The 17,725-nt window shown below is 40.0% G+C and overlaps 1 protein-coding gene across 1 annotated transcript in view; it reads right to left on the bottom strand.

Annotated features, from left to right (window-relative positions):
- The window catches only part of syndig1l (synapse differentiation inducing 1-like), a 57,713-nt gene that overhangs the window by 28,430 nt on the left and 11,558 nt on the right, over positions 1-17,725 (bottom strand). The window contains exon 2 of the mRNA XM_034162071.1: positions 6,504-7,161. Coding sequence (XP_034017962.1) covers positions 6,504-7,001 — 498 coding nt within the window. The 5' untranslated portion in view covers positions 7,002-7,161. The remainder of the gene's footprint in view (positions 1-6,503; positions 7,162-17,725) is intronic.

Genomic DNA, 17,725 nt, shown 5'->3' with positions numbered 1-17,725 from the left:
GTCCTGTCGGGGGCGTACGCCGCCTTTTGCCTGATGACTGCTGGGATAGGCTCCAGCAACCGTGAAGTTTAATTGGAGTAAGCGGGTAGAGAAAATAGATGGATGGATGGATGGATGAGATATACAATAGGTTTGCAGGTAGACCCCATGACCTAACGAGCTTTCGACGTCTTACGTGACCGCTCACATGGCGCATGTAGCACAATTTTAATAAAGCGCTGAGGCAAAGGTGAGGAGGGCACATTAAAAAGATGATTAGAACTCGGGCACTTTTAATTCCCCTCCGGCGGAGTAAGAGGAAGATTTCAGACGACCATGCGACTTTGATCAGCATGAGTTCACTGGAGCACCTTTGTGCAGAATCGATAGCACATGAGAGAATTCAGCTTGCAGTCACTATGGATCAGAGACATGACAAACAGCAGGGGGGGTGAAGGGGGCGGGGTGCAACCTATAAAACCCAAAGGACAAAACCGCTTACGGGTGAAGTGAAGCGATCCAAGAGATCGGTTTGTCATTTCCAGTTAAATGAGACGGGATATCTCAGCAGGCTTTCACCAGAATACACAACACAGGATCGCATTCAAGTTTGGAACCCTCACAAAAGAAACCACGTGTGTACTGAAGCGATCTGAGACCATGTTTCAGCTTTAATGGAAGCATAAACACTTGTGTCCTCGTGGACTGACTTTGAATGGATAACCCCGATAATCAAAACCAGTCTGATCTAATACGCCAGCAGGGGGCAGTTAAAAAATACATTTATTTTAGAACTGATGTCTCTATTGATTTTACACCCAGAAAAGCAACTTCCTGCACAAAAAAGACACATGATGAGGAAAAAAGCTCAGCAAATACCATTTCCACTAAAAACTGATGATGACCATGTACTCAAATCACAATGGTGACATGAACGATAGCGATAAATGCAAAATTCACACTTTGGACAGAAGACAAATAGAAAATGGACATAAAAAGCTATTTTATACAACTGTGAAAACTGTAACTGCCTTGATTCATATGTGCAACATCAAAACACCAAAGCATCCCGTCACATTGTATCAATTAACATGAATACTGCTACAGAATTCTATATAATTGATCTAAATTTTACTTGTGTGACCCTCTAAGTACAGATTTTAATATTTTTGTCTTTATGACTAAATTCTACTTTTAAAACCTTTTGTTCTCATCATTTTTAGTGCTTAAATGTTTTACATTGCGTTGTTTTAAAAGCACTATACAAATTATATAATTATTAATATTTATATTTTGAGATGCATCACAATCAGAGAATTACAGAATGAGATACATAATCCATTTATTCACAGCCAAATTTTTCATGCTGTAGATTTGGCATTTTGTGAATTTACAGAATATAGATGCACAAACTGGGGTCATGAAAAATTAGTTTTAAAAAATGAAATTTATTTGGAATATTTTTATACTAGCTTTAACTATTTAAAATAAATGAAAAGATGTTTATTTATTAATGTATTTTAAAAGAAAACAACAAAAGTATATTCTAAATTTGATGCAATAATGCATTTCATTCATTAGAGATGCCAAGGCTTCACTGACCCCCTATAAACTGCACGTACCTTTGCACGCATGCATGCATGCATGCACCCCTGCAGGCACATATGCATGCACGCATGCATGCATGCACCCCTGCGTGCACGTATGCATGCACACACGCACACATGTACGCATGCAGTTCATTATTTTTGCAGTAATCCTGCAAAGAGAAGGCAAAATTCCCTTCGTATTTGTATGTCACAGTAATGGCTCAATCTTTCTCCATCACATGATGACAAAAATAGATTAGGTATCATAAAATGAGCAGATTGAGGTGCATGATTAGGGAAAATGTAATTTTCAGCAATGCTGAGTCTTTTCTTGCTAGCAGCTGAGCTGAAGCCACGCAAATGCTATTACACTGCTTTGATTCCTTTAATAAATCAATACAACTCACTTCGAAGGAGATGAAGTCAAGATAAGATGGAATTAAAACTTTTCACACACTTGAGATGTGAATTGTGCAAAAGTGACAACAATTCAATACCTTAAAAATGTCCCTAATGGGTCGTAGATCCACAGCATGCGACTGAAGCAAACTTTTGCTGGTGCACTGCGATTATAGTTTATGATATATCATCATCATCATCGTCGTAGGTGGAACTGGAGGAAAAATTTTCCCTTTGAGGTTTCAAGACCAATAACATCAAGATAAAAATCAAAGTAAAACCAGGAAACACCTGTCCAACAGTCAGTCTCTTTAAAAAGTACATTTCTAACAATTCTCTCGCACAGCAGAAACTCATAGCAGGAAACTATTGACCACTTTGACAAAAAAAAAACAAAAAACCTGGAATTAAAAAAAAAAAAAAATCCTCATCTGCTTGTGAATCTCAGAATGCCATAACATACTCTCTTGAAAATTAATTACTTGAATTTCCACGTGTGTGCGCCATATCGATCTTTTCAAGTAGCGATTGGCTGACATGGGGTTTTCGATGGCCACTGACTATACCGATACAGATTTTTTTAGAGAATAGAGTGGCCAGTTGCTGATGTGGAATGACAATTTTCTTAAATACATGTGATACAAAACAACAACTTAACATTAAAACTGTGAATAGGAATTAAATGACAATGAGTTAGCGTTGCATCCAGCACAGGCACGTTTTCGAGTGTTTCAAAGCGCACATTCCCACGTTTTTTAGGCACCGGTCTATCTGAAAACAGACACAAGCGGGAGCCCAAGCATCATGTCATGGAAGCCCATTGACAAGGTTGAAATTTGCGAAAAATAATAAAAAACTTTTTTCATGTTGTCATTATGGGGTGTTGTGAGTAGAATTTTGTAATAAGGCTATAATAAGGCTATAACATAACAAAATGTGGAAAAATAGAAGCGCTGTGAGTACTTTCCAGATGCACTGTATTGCGCGGGGGCAGCTATTTCTAAAATATGGTTTTCAGGGTGCCCATGCAATATTCTGTACTCTTCTGGACTATGGACAACGTTTAATATAATATATTGCACCTGTGTAACACATATTGCCTGATTTTGGTTTTATTCTTTTTGTTTACTATAGTGCATGTTCAATACGTTATTATTAAAGTAAAAGCAAGATCAATGCACAAAACTGAGTTTTAACTTCCAGTAACTAGCCGAGCATTTCTTTCGACATTGTTGTACTGATGAGTATTAACTAGGTTGTTAGCTTTATTTCGCAGCTATTTGGAGCATTAAGTGGATTACTATAATCCTGTATAGGCGGCATGGTTCACTCTCTCATTCCTTCCTACGGTATTTTTTTTTTTAAGGATTTCTCGCAACTGTCACTCAGGCTTGACTGCTAACAATGTTTTTATGACGAGGGTCGCGAACACAAATATATCTATTAATATTCCTTCTGAGCTAAATTTCACCTTCAACACATCAGATCCATCCCTTAGGGGCCGGAAAATACACGATGAATAAATTAATAATGAACAGCAGGTGATGAATATGGTTCTGGGGATTCTTACATGGAACACAGGTGCGGGATATAAAAATAAAAAAAGACTTTGTAGCACAGTCAAAACATGAGTCTGTGCATGTCGGCAAATTGGATTTCTTGTCTTTGCATTGTGTACTTTATGTTTGCAAGATGTTAGCGTCAATGGCAGACTGCTGGGATGCTACAATAATGAGTCCCACTGTGAATTTTTCTTTGCATCTTGAATCTAGCTGTGTAGTCTCATGTATGTGCTTTTATATGTGCTTGTTCGTCTGTGAGCAGGAAACCCCTAGTTTGCAACAAACATTATGGACCCTCACCTTGTAATTTATAGTGCACGGTCTAAAGTGCACAGCACAAGTGCACTTGTCCAACTCCATCATTCTATATGCACAGTGAGGGTTGTATTTAGTCACAAAATTACTCATGGGTGTGTTCAAGGCAAGATACAAAATGAACCAATTAGGTTGCCACCTTTCGTTTTTGTTGAACTGCACCAGCAACTGGCGCAGCACTTTTTAGATAGTGTGCTCAGCAGTGGGCGGTTTGGTGAGGAAGCAGTTCTTAGTGAAAACAGTCAAAGTGTGTGAATAAAAGCAGCAGTCATTCACCAAAGCTCCCTGAGGTGAAGCATTTGAGTGACTCAATCCTCCAATACCTCATTCTCCGACCACTCAATCTCCTCCATATACCACTGGGTGCACACCACTGCCCTCACCCCTACACCCACTGCACCTGGATACTGTGGTCATCCTGTCTTGACTTTCTCTGCATTAAAAACTTGGGGAGAATGATAAGCAGTGCTTATTTATCTTTTCACGGGATAACTCAAAATCTAATGAACAGATTTCAATGAAATTTTGTGAGCGGACAGATAATGTTCTGGGAAGGACATGCAACAGTTTTGGAGGTGAGCCAGAATATATTCTGGAACTGCGATCCAGAAGAATGTCTGGCACATAGCAACATTGAACTCAAAAAGTTGTGAGAGGATACTGATGAATTTTGGTGATCACAAGGATAATGTCTTCAAAAAAGAATGATTTTGTTTTGAATTTGATCCCAAACATATTTTAAATCCAAGATCCAGAAGATGTTTTAAGATGCAGATGAGCGCAAGACAAGTACACTTGGTATTTTGACATTGTGGGTGCTGTGCGATGGTTTGCACCGGATGTAACCTCGGCCTCTTGTTTCTACAGTTGCCTTATCAAAATGCATAATTGCACAATTTTCCCATGCATCATATCAGAAAATTTGCAAAATTTTATTCATTAATAGGAATTTGTAGTTCTTCTGTAATGTGAACCCCAAATGTTTCAGCGGCTACGTCTTTATCTCAAGCTCTCAGGTTAATTCCGTTGGACTCCTGCGTGTGTGGCAGGTGGCACGTCGGGTCTTTCAGGAGATTGTTTGAATGCAAAACACTGTTCCGTCTCTGCAATCCGTTAAATCCTCTGGAGTGCTTGGTGCTATTGGCTGTGTGACAGTGAAAATATTGGCGCTAAAGCTGCACCGCTGTAACACCTAATAACCCTCGGAGGTGCAGACGTGGCCGACTTGTTATGATCTAATGAATTTTACTGGAGTTGGAAATTGAGGCCAAGGTCAGCGGATCAAATGAGATTTGTGGTTACTATCGTGTCAGTCAGATCTCGGCAGTGAGTCAAGTCCTTTGGGAGGGAAATACACACAAAATCCGCACAAACTTGTGCAAACAAGTGTGTCATATCTTTGTCTCTGCAGTCAATTTAACATAAATTCATGACCTGTCCATCTACACCTCTCACAAGTAACATCTATCTGTTGCAGCCAGGTGGAATGTGAACATCCCCTTGGTCTTTCCAGACACTGGGTTCCTCAGCACTGGAAGTCCAAAGAGACCTAGTTCCAGAGACCTTAATTGCACAACAATCCAGTGAGCCAGGAAGCTCCAGGACTCTAAAGACTTGGACCTTCATTCTCCTTCAACGACATCAGCATTGCCAAACACCTCACGACCCCGTAAGGCATCTCTTGATCTCAAAAGACATGACTTCAGTAAAAGCAAGAAAATAACATGGTTTTTGAACATCAGTAGATAAGAATTGGTTTAACACTACTTCAAGTGAGACCCAGACACCAGAGTTTAATGTACACTGTAAAATTCACTGACCTTGAAGTACTGTTATGGTACTCAAGCGGGGTCTTGGTCTTGAGACCACCTTTTCATTTACTCGGTCTCGTCTGAGAATTTAAAAGCACTCGATCTTGTCTTGGCATCAGACTCCAAAAAGTAGACATATGAACAACAATTTGTAATAATAATTATTATTTTAGCAATTATTAACACACTTTAATGAGAAATTTACAATATGTTCACTTTTCTTTTAGTATACCTTTTTCATGGTCTTGAAACCTTGAAGACTTTTTAGGCCTAGATATCATCTAGTTCTCAGCACCAGACTCAGTCTTGACTCAGTCTCGACCGCTCCAAAATCCCAAAGTCTTGATCTTGACACCCACTTAACCCTTCAAGGTCTTGGTCTCGACTTGGACTTGAATATAGATGGTCTTGTCCCCATGTCTACCCTGAACTGTAGAAACCTTCTAATTTGCTGAAGATAATTTAGGACACAGGAGCAATTTGAGAATCACAGCTTAATTTTTAAAAGATAGAGGGGTATTGGGGACAGAGAGTAATTGAAGGACATCCATCAGTGTATTGTAATACCTCTTACCCAATACCCACCATATGGGGATGTGGTGATGTAAAGTTGAAAGAAGCAGCCTAGTGACCATTTCCCTGACAGTGAATGGATGAATGTGAGGCATCATTGTAAAGCACTTTGATCAACTGAGCCATAGAGAAAAGGCTATAAAAATCCAGCCCATGACCATTTGCCCGTAAGACTCAGGGATGTTGGATGTTAAAGGCAGGAACCTGAAGACAAGTGAAACCAATCAGCAATCGAAGACTTTCTAAAAACGGTCTTATTGTGTTTTGTCTCTTACCTCATACTCCACATACTCTTCCTCCTCCACCTCGTAGGAAACAGTTTGGATCTTGATGTGTTCTCCGTCTTCCAGAAGTTTTGCCTGGGGATCCTCCGTGCCAGGCGTGTCTGATGCCGCCACACTGGAGGCCTCCTTCGCCTTCTTCTCGGTGAAGGTGGTCTCACAGCACTCGCTTTTGCAGTCCTTAGCCTTGACGCTGTCGCTGTCCTCCTTGTACAGGATGAAGTTCGGCCTGTAGAAGGCCTCGACCGCCAGATGCAGTGAGGTGGCATCCAAAAACTGCTGACATTTCACCTTTCCGTTGGCATGGCAGCCACCTCCACTCACCACACTGCCATTACTCACCTTCCCCCCTCCTTCACCTCCACCTCCAGCAAAATAATTAATAATATTTTCCTGGTACTTGTTATTAGGGAAGTCGCCTCCATAACCGTTCACCATGTGCTTGGTGTTCTTGTCCAGCAGAGGGTTCTGGAGCTCGCTAAGGTTCTCCATAATGAAGAAGGTCAATCATTGATTGGGACAAGCTTTGTGGTGATGTCTGCTCTCGGAGACAGAGGACTGACTGGTGTAATCAGACAGGATGTCCTGCAGAAAGGCGTGCGTTGATGATATGGAAGGAGTTAGAGGCATTCAGCATCCAGCACCCTGAGATCTGCAGAGAAAAGACACAGACGTTGTGAAGGAAAGTAAACAATCTAAATCTAAAAAATCAAATCAAATAAACAAAAACTTGGATAATTCTTTTGTGATCTACAAGTAGGTAGTTAACCAAACACTTGATAATAGAGCAAGGAAGCAATGACTTTTATCATGCCCCCCCAACACTTGTCAAGGTGCACGTTAGACATCGTGGCTGGGAAGCACAAATGAAATTTACGTTTAAAAAACTTTTTTTTGACTTTTTTTTTTTTTTTTTACAAATGTAACTTTATTTTTACTTCTGTAAATGTGTTTCTCAACTTGTAAATTGTTTTCTAAACTAAATCAGTAGTAAATTTGCTTTTTAATATCTAAATCTGAAGGGTTCGGATCTTCCCCCCCCCCCCCCCCCCAAAAAAAAAAAAAAATCCTACAAACTTCACACCAACATACACTTGGCTGTTTACGTAAAATATCAAAGTGCAAAATATTTCGCTTTTTATTTATGGAATAATTATTATGGAATTATCACTTCACTTGAAAGCTATACAGTTTTGAATATGTTTGAAGACCAACCATAATATTTAATATGATTAGAAAAGTTTTTATATTTTATTTGGGATGTTTTTTGGGGAGGATTTTTGAACTTTTGGTCAACAGATGGTTGGTTTGAAAAGCTGTAAAATCAAAAATCTACACACACACACACACACACACACACACACACACACACACACACACACACACACACACACACACACACACACACACACACACACACACACACACACACATTTTCATAAAGAAAGACCCTTCGGCTGCTCCTTTGTTTTTCACTCCAGGTTGCCACCACTGAATGGTATTGTACCCTTTTTACATTTTATTTGGGATGTTGGGATGTTTTTTTTTTGCGGGGGGGGGGGGGGGGGGGCTATCATCTTGGATAGACGTTATGAGTGGCATACCTCAAGGAAGTGTCCTGGGGCCCATGCTATTAATTCTCTTCATAAATGACCTAACACTATCTACCTCTTCACAACTGTACATGTTCACAGATGACACCAAAGTGTCCTTCTACATGGACAATGGGCAGAGGTGGGTTTTGAATTGGCAACCCTCTACAAAACAAGCCCCCTTAACTGCTTGGCCACCACCCCTTCCCAAATCTAGAGATATATAGCTTTCACAAAAATATATAGCTCCCACCCCTGCTGGCTCATACACTATAATGGAGGTAGGTTAAGTACCACATCATCTGGCTCCTTCTGGTGATTCAAGACTAGATGGGATATATCTATCATCCCTCCAGCCTGTCGTGTGTTTACCCTGGAGTATTTTCATAGTTTGATGTGCCTGTAAAATGTCCAAAGGGAGGCACTGAGGAGTTGAATCATTTCAAAACCCGAACCGCCTCATCCGGCTCAGGTGGATGTTCAAGTTCTTTTTCTCTTTTCAACCACTAAGAGAAGAAAACAGCCATTTGTATTGGCATTATTATCCCACACCTGGATTTTGACCATAGTTAAGGATCAGGATGTGAATCAACTCACAATTTCAACACATCATCAAAACATGAATGCCAATGTCCAACACTGCTGCAAATGTGACACCAATCCTCCTGACAATCTCTTTGCACCAATCAACCCTCATTCCTAAACTAGATCCTGAGACACTTAAATGCTCTCACTGGGGAGACTGATTCATTCCCGGCCCGAGGCTGCAATCTGGAGAACCGTGACCTCACATTTGGAGGTGCCGATTCTCATTCCAGTGACTGCATACACGGCTAAAACCATTCCAAACTGCAATGGAATCAACATTCTGAAGAGGCCAGAACTTAATTTTCATCATTTGCAAATAAACAGAGATGCAAAGTGAGGTCCTAAACTATTTGGACAGTTTTTGTCTTGGTACACCACCACAGTGGAGCTGAAATGAAATGGCCAAGATGTGCTTCTAGTAGACACGTTCAGCTTTAATTTAAGGAAGGCTTGACAAAAATGTTGCATTAACCAATTTGGCATTACAGTCATTTTTACACATATCATAGTTCCTCCATTTTCAGTGGCCATAAATAGTTAGGGGATGGATATATGAACATTTCCAACTCTCTGAACAGGTCTTGGACTTCATTTACATCACTTTTCTGGGGAAAAGCGCAGGCACTGATGGATGTCAGGGTCTAAATAGGACTTTTACATCAATTAATAATAAATATACACTATATGGCAAATCTGTCTGGACCGTGCAAGAAGGTGATTGTTGACATGATATCCATGATGACTCTGAAGGAGTTATAGGCCTCTGTAGCTGTGACTGGAGAAGTGGTGCATAGTGCAACTTTTGTCTGTTACGTCACAAGTTGTAGAGCTTCATGGTGGAGGGAAACAGAATTTTTTTCTCTCAAAAAAAAAAGATGAATTTCACCAATAGTTTGCTGGAAGGCCGATGGGAAGTTCAAGATGAGATCTGGTGCATCTTCTTGTTTAAAAATCCTTTTCGTTTCTACTCCACCATGAGCCTCTGAAGTATGGAATAAACCTGCGATGGACTTGCGTGCCATCCAGGGGGAGTCGTAGAGGATTTCCAGCTTCATGCTACTACATCCAGGGATGTGCACCAGGCTGATGGGCCTAGAGCCTGTATAGGACTTATTATTATTATCTTGAAATACAGCTGAAAGTCTACACTGCAAGCACTTCTCATTTCAACCCCACAGAAACTTTAATGCACATGATAGAAGAAAAAACACTCATAACACCCGGAGACAAGACACCTCCACAGAAAAGATCACCCTCCGGCACAAAACCATCCTTGAAATTTGCCGTATATTTACATATTGCTTGCACAGAGCAGTGCTGCTGCTTGTATTGAAAAACAGTTTTGTAATTTACTCTAAGTAAGTCCTTGTGGGATAAACATTTGAAATCGAAAAAGAAACTCTTTGCCTTTATCTGATTTGTCTACGTACATTCATAATAGAAATGCCAAAGCAGATTATTTCTTGGGTCGTGACCTCAGCTGTGTATGAGTGAGTCACAGTAGAATTACGTGAGTGTTCTGCAAGTGTAACTACAAATAAAAATGCTGTGCAGAATGTCAAATGGAATAATGGTAATTGAATGCATTATATTTGTGTAAATGTTAGTTCAAAGATCAACTCTTTGCACACCAGTTCTTTCACAGGGAATTTCTTAATGTTTTGCTAAATTATTATCAGCACAACATTGGTCATTTCGGGCCTTAAATCATGAGAAATCTGGATAAGTAAAGCAAATATAGGAAACATGCCTCTTTTTCTTAGCTGGTTCCAATATGCTTATTTTTTTCATTAAAAAAGTAGACTTTAATGCTTTCCAATGCTGACCTTATGAAGCTCAAGCTCTTTGTTTTCATTAGGGTGTAAAGCCTTTAATGCTGTCCCCCACCAATGGCAACTTCATCAACTCCAGGGATACGATATTGGAGGAAAGGTACTTGATTGGCTGAGATCTTTCCTTACTGGATGCAGATAAGAAGCGGTGGCTTGAGGAGCCCTATCATCTCGGATAGAAGTTATGAGTGGCATACCTCAAGGAAGTGTCCTGGGGCCCATGCTATTAATTCTCTTCATAAATGACCTACCACTATCCACCTCTTCACAACTGTACATGTTCACAGATGACACCAAAGTGCACAGAGAAGTGAGAACTGATGAAGACATAGTACAGCTGCAAGAAGACCCGGACATAATGCAAGACTGGTCAGACATGCGACTTCTTTGCTTTCATTCAGACAAGTGCAAACACATGCACATACTGTATGTCGCAGCCAAATATGTTGCTAGAGCCAATGTGTAATTTTTTTTTTTTCGCGCATTAGGTGTCACTGTGCATTGCACAGGCATTTTGTTGGTATATGAGGCAGGAAGTATACTGTTGTGGTTAGGTGTTGACCCCAAAAGGGAAAAAGTTTTGACCATTTTACCATGAAGGAATGATTGCCAAACCATTTTGTTGTTTTATGGATTTTAAGTCCTTATTACAGTAATACATTACTGGCTTTTAATCTCAAGAAGACATCCATAGACTTATTGAACAACAAGCTGATATCTTAGTCCTTCAACCAGGTCTTTCCTAGGCATAGCCGGCGCCACGAGGGGGCGTTTGGGGGCGACGCCCCCTCACGTCATCAACCTCGCCCCCTCGGATGTTAGAGTTATCAAAAAAAATAAAAAATAAAAACAAATACTGGAAAATATAGCAAAATATTAGTTATTCAATAATATCACGTATTTAACAAATAAACCAAATTAATTAACTAAAGTAATTAATTTTAAAACAAACGGATATGGCGTGTGTCTGTGTTCAAGGGATTTGATAGGTTGAGGGTTGCGCTTGTCAGTGCGGCAGAGGGCGATGCATTTCCAACGCGTCGTGACGTCAGACACGTCGCTTCGGAAGCGGCAAGGGGAGATTGCTACGTCACACTCTGGCTGTTTCCACAACCTGAATAAAGTTCAGCGATCACCATCTTGAATTTGCGTCACCTGAACCACAAAAAACCCTTTAAAAAACAGCAGTAGAACGATTCTCCCATCACCCTGCTGGGAGAAGCTTTTTCAGCTACTTTTTGGAGTGACCCCGACCGAGGGAGGACTGACATGTTGGTGGGATATCGATCGAACCGCGACAGCGGGCCGACCCGCACGGAGAAGCCGGCCTTCAGGCATCATCACTGGGCAGAGCGATCCAGGCCACCGGGGTGATGGAGCAAACCCACTCAGTCCGGAATCTCCCACTTTTTGGATATATGTGAAGTCCCAGTTTGCCCAACGGAGTTTAGTTCTGCAGCTTTACTGAGGTGAGAATAAAGTAAAAATAAAACGTGACGTTTACTGAACTGTGAAGGTTTAATGATCGGCTAACGTTAGCTTAGCTTTTTAGCACAGTTGATCTGAGTGAACACTTTTAATTTGTAAATGGTTCAGTCTTTTTTATTTTTACCAAATAAAGCTACAGCTTTTTTCAGACACCACAAAAGCTCAGCATTAAATAACTTATTTTTTCAGGTGTTTTTTCCATAGGTTTTTTTTTTTTTTTTTGCCATTCCCCCCCCCTTTTTTTTTTAAATGTATAAACTGTTTAGTGTTTCTTTATATTTAAGAAATATTTTTATTTGTCCCAATCAGGAACATTTGCTGTGCAGACAACCAAACTTCCACTGATGAGCTGAACACCGCGAAGTCCAGTCAAAAGAAAACATCTCTGCTTTTCAGCAACACCACCAGAGTTAAAAACTGCAGAAGAGACTTTCATCTGGTCCCGAGAATCCAGCAGAACACCTGCTTCTAAATAAAAGGCTCTTTCAACAGCAACTATTTTATTATTTATTAAAAAAAGCTGTTTCATTTTATATTTTAACAATAAATGAACGGATCATTAAAAATGTCCACGAATCAAAGTCAAAAGACATTTGCACAAGTAGAAGCTCTCCACTTATTGTGCTCAAATTCATATTTTAGAAATGACTCTGTCCTGATAACATTAAAGGCAATTACATATTTTGATGAAATTACGAGTTTAAATGACTATAAAAAAAATCATCATGAGGTTTATGTCACAGAGAAATCCTACTTTACAATCACACTGCAGTCATTGTTAAATTATTTCATTTTGCATTTATAATAAACATTTGTATTTATTTAGTGTTTGTTTTTCTGGTTGAAATGAGATATAAATAATCTACCAGACTTAAAAAAATATACAAGTTTCCATGTTATTTTGTCTAAAAATAAATGTCTGAGGTTCCTTATGTTAAACAAGAAATTATCTAATATGAAATAACAGGTGGTTTTAATTTACAGATGAAAGGTTTCTAAAGAACCATTTATTGATTTATTTAGCTATTTTAATTACAAGTGTTCTAAACTTTTTTTTTAACAGTAATTTTGAGGTAACAAACAACAACAAAAAAACATTTCCAATGATTTTTCTTCAGAAAACTGCTCTCTAAATGAGCAGTCGTGTCACACGTTAATGTTTTGTACAGATCAGTGGTTTCTGCACCAATCGGATTGGTCCAATCCATTTTGTACAGATCAGTGGTTTCTGCCACGAGTCTTCCGTGTTTTGGCCCGACGCGTCGTTCCTATTGGACAACACGAAGGTACGTCACAGCTCAGCCTGTCGAAAGTTGGCGCACCTCATCTCGGCAGAACACTGGCTCTGTGGTATGCAGGAGATCACTTGACCGAGGATCTATACGTTCAAATAATAATTTAAAAAATACTGTCATCACTCTTTACTCTTAGTCAGTCTCTTACAACGGTGTAGCCTAAATACACGAGCTTTCCAGGAGCGCACCCAATTCATTACGCACGCTCAGAGGCACGTCTCCTCCGGTGTGCACTTTTTTTTGGGGGGGGGGAGCGACCCCGCCCCCTGTGATAAACTCATCGCCCCCTTAATATTTTTTTCTGGTACCCGGGCCTGTTCCTAGGGTTAAACATCTCAGTAGCCCGGTAGTAGACTGAGCTGGTACAACACTGTAGGTAGGAGGAGTCCTATTGGCCCTCTGTACCTCCTCAAAATTGTTCAAAGTGAAAAAGTCTCAGTGTTGCAATTGATAGAGGCTTGTTTGCAAAGTCCATACATGAGAAAGCTGGAAAAGCAAATGAGATGATAGTGCATATGATGTGATCTGTCTTGATCAAGAGAACTTCAGGTCAATTTCAAGCTAGTAGACCACAGGCCAGAAGTGGGTCCACTGCACCCCCCACCCCCAAACTCGACAAAACCAGGTTTTTTCAAGGCCTCTGGACCCAATAAACATGAATTTAAATGTTCACATCAAAGCTATTGGTATGCAGTCCACATTCTGAGTGCTCAAACTGTAAATTGCCACTTTTATAAAACACAAAATTTTATGCTGTATTAATGACATTCTAGCTTAGTCAGTAAGCTTTGGATTTTTGCATCCAATATATTCAGCAAAAGCTCATTACACGCACAATTCCCCAAAATAACTTTTGGTGGCACTCCAGTCAAAATAAAGACTTTACATTTAAATATGTATACCTAAAATACATGTATTGAATAATCATCTTCGATAATGAGAAAACAATAAATAAACATGGATTGCATAGCAATATTTTCAACGATAACATTCAAACTCATGTTTATTAGATCCAGAGGCTTGGAGAAAAAAAAAATGATTTTGTTGAGTTGGGGGAACACGAGACCCACTTCTGTCCCCTGGTCTATGAGTTCTATGGATTGTAACATCTCTTAAAACAATATTCTTGATGGCGATCATTAGAAGATATAATATTTCCAATACCTTGTTCGCCAATGTGTGCTGTGAAACGAACTGAAAGAACAGAAAAATCAACCCCAGTGTCTTAAGAACTGTGCAAGGGAACCATCACTTTCTTTGAGTTTAAATTCTCTCTAAATCTCTCTCTTGTGTTTGCCAAACCTTCCATGTTTTCTGACGCTGAATAAAATACAAGCCAGCTGCTCCCAGCCTTCCTGAACCCCCGGTGTGCGCAGAACAGGCGGCGATGTTTCCAGGATTCCTCCTGATTGGATCTCTTCCGTGTGAATGTGCTGACAATGTCATTCTACGCCTGTGCACCTCTTGGTCCACGTGCAGCTCCAGGGACCAAAACTCATGCACTTCTTAAGTTGGTTGAGTGTTTCTCAGGAACAAAACAAAAAAAGTCGAACAGGCGCTGAGGTTGCGACTTAGGATGCTGCTGCTGCTTTCTGCTGCATTTTCTGGGCCAGGCAAGACTGCAAATGTGGACATCTGAGTTACACCTCACTGCTGCCAACTCCAGGAGAAAGGAATTGTTGAGAAAATTATTTATAGTCACGGTTGAAGTAGAACCCTCTGGGGCCAACGGCGTCGTATACGACAGCTAAGACCAAGCTTTATTAAATTACAAATAACTTTTTAATGATATGAGATAGAAACTTACTTTTTTTTTTGCTGAAAAGGTAACTCTGCGGACTTTCGAGCCAGCCCTCGGCCATCTTTGTACTCCTCATAGAAGCTGTGTGATGATGTGCGCAATGTGAGTGTCCAATCGGAATTAGTTCACCGTCACATCGTTTTCCAAAATCCAATCGTAGGGCAGATTTACCTCACATGAAAAGCCAAAGATCATTTTCAGGAGTGATATGTTACTAGTTGCCCCCTTTGAATAGCCCCCTGGGTGCTCCAATGAGTACATACTATTAGTACATACTCAGTGTGCCCTGCGCCATTAAGCACAGCAAGTGAAAGCAGACGGAGCTGACGGAGAGCCTCTGATGACAATCTCACGTGCTCAAACAAAGATAACTCTGTTGCTTTCTCTGTGTAAAGCACTGTTTACCTATCAAAATAACAAAACGCATAGACCATTTTATATATATTGTTCAAAATGTGCATTTGTGTTTATTGTTTGAACCTTTTTGTTGTACAGTCTTTCACACAAGCCCTCAAATTACCTTTATAAAGTGTCAAAACAGTTGTTTATTATAGTTTGCTGTGTGTTTTGAATAAATGTGTGTGGAAAATTATTTTTCGCTTTATTTTTTCCTTGCCTATTTTTGATTGTAAACCTTTATTACACTTATAAAACACAACAAAAACATATATATTCTGAAAGCAGGTTGTCCTGAAAAAAGAGACATAAAACTTGATTGTGGGATGCAGGAAGCGCTGTTAACAGCAATAATAAAACATTTATGCCAGGCGAGTGAACTGTCCAAAAAATGCCCTCGGACCCCAGAGGGTTAAGAAGAACAATTAAATCCAAGTTAGTATTAAAGGACGGAAACTGCATTTATTTCCCCATTTTTACTTTGTGTCATACAATAGCCACGAGCTTTGAAAATGTCAAACAGCTTTGACTTTCAAAGTCAATGGGCTACAAAAAGCATTTTAACATCAATCAATCAATCATTCTTACTTTCATGCTCAAACACTGCCATGATTACCATAATTGAGGGCTAACAGCCTCTACTAACTTGAGCAGTACCCTTCTGTTCATTATTATCTCCGCGTTTGGCAGGAAATCTGAAGATCTAATTGTTAAAAGCACAGAAACGACAGCATTATTGCTGCAACGTGGAAGCTTTCTGCATATTTGACAGTGGCAGATGGATGGGACAATGAAAGGCGTCCACCAAGAACGTCAATATTGGTTTTTCCATCACTTTGGTTGCGCAAACAGATCAATGCTAATCAATTCTGACCCGGTCTGAGGAACAAGACACAATGTGTGCCATACATCATGCAGAGATATAAAGGAGCTTTCAGGCTGCAACCTGCAACAAGAAGAGAGGGATGCTACCCGTTTTTTTGTGAATGCATGTGGTGGTTTTTATGTAGCTGCCGAAACTGAACAGAGAAAAACTGATCGAGGAGGTAATTATGACCACTCTCATTCCAAAAAGTTGATATATTGTGGTATTCCACCAATCTGTTAACAGAAAATACCCACTGGAATGTGTAGAGTACTAAGCATGGATTAGCGCAGGTGTGTCCAGCACTGCTCCTGGAGATCACCTGTCCTTCATGGTTTTATGTCTACACGCTCTACTTACAAGTTTTTTTTGTTTCTGTTTTTTTTTACTTTGGTGTTTCTCAGCTCTTGATTGGCTGAACACACCCAGGTGCGCTCCAGGAGTCGCACTGAAGAATCAGAAATTAGCTTTTTCTAACTTGGAAGAAGTGTAATCGAACATGTCAAGAATGCCACTAAAACTAGTGCTAACCAATATCCATACCTGCCATTTATTATTGGCAAGGTGAGGAAGATCCAAATACCCAGAAGCCATTAGGTAATCCTTGGATTCCGTAGTGTGCGAGTCTAAGACTCCCTCTGGATGGGAAATCAGTCCAACGTAGCTTAAGTCCAAAGCTGAGGCTGGTGACTGTTTATAACTGGGTGGAATGAGACTGTCCAGATGAAATGTTCAAGAACAAAGACAAGTATAACTGGGAATTTAACTCCAGTAAACCTCTGCGCTACCTCCTCTATGGCGAATTGAAAATATAACTAAATACAGGTTGGTAGTAGGCGATATACCAGTGATCAGACATGACAGTGCTTGATGCCAACATGTCCAAACCTGTAGACCTATTATTGGGCCCAAGAAACACTGGCATTGGGCTACACATAAAACATAAATGCATACATTCAGCCATTACATGAGACTGAGAGTGCTGTCTAAAATCATGTAAGGTTCCAGAGAAATCACCAGTGCTCTATTTTGCCACAATGACCACCTCAAAAAACTGTTATTGGTCCTGACTGACAAGCACCACCCACACAGAACATCTACCCATCCCTTACCCCCTAAAGTAACCACCTGTCTGCTGCAGTGACATGACACATAGGTATTGTCTTAACTGGGACCAGTTACGTCTTGAAAATGCACCATAGTGCTTGACAGGCAGCAAAATCTATAAACTGGGCAGCTTAATGTTAACTTTAACATTGAAAATGCCATAGACACGTTAGCATCTGTCCCGTTTTTAAGTTATAAAATACATCTATCAATTGTTTCAGAAGACCATAGCATGTCGGTTTAATATAAAAA

The sequence above is a fragment of the Thalassophryne amazonica genome, chromosome 21, assembly GCF_902500255.1.
Source record: "Thalassophryne amazonica chromosome 21, fThaAma1.1, whole genome shotgun sequence".
Taxonomy (NCBI): Eukaryota; Metazoa; Chordata; class Actinopteri; order Batrachoidiformes; family Batrachoididae; genus Thalassophryne; species Thalassophryne amazonica.
The sequence above is the reverse complement of the archived record's forward strand: the minus strand, read 5'-3'. Positions and strand labels throughout refer to the sequence as shown.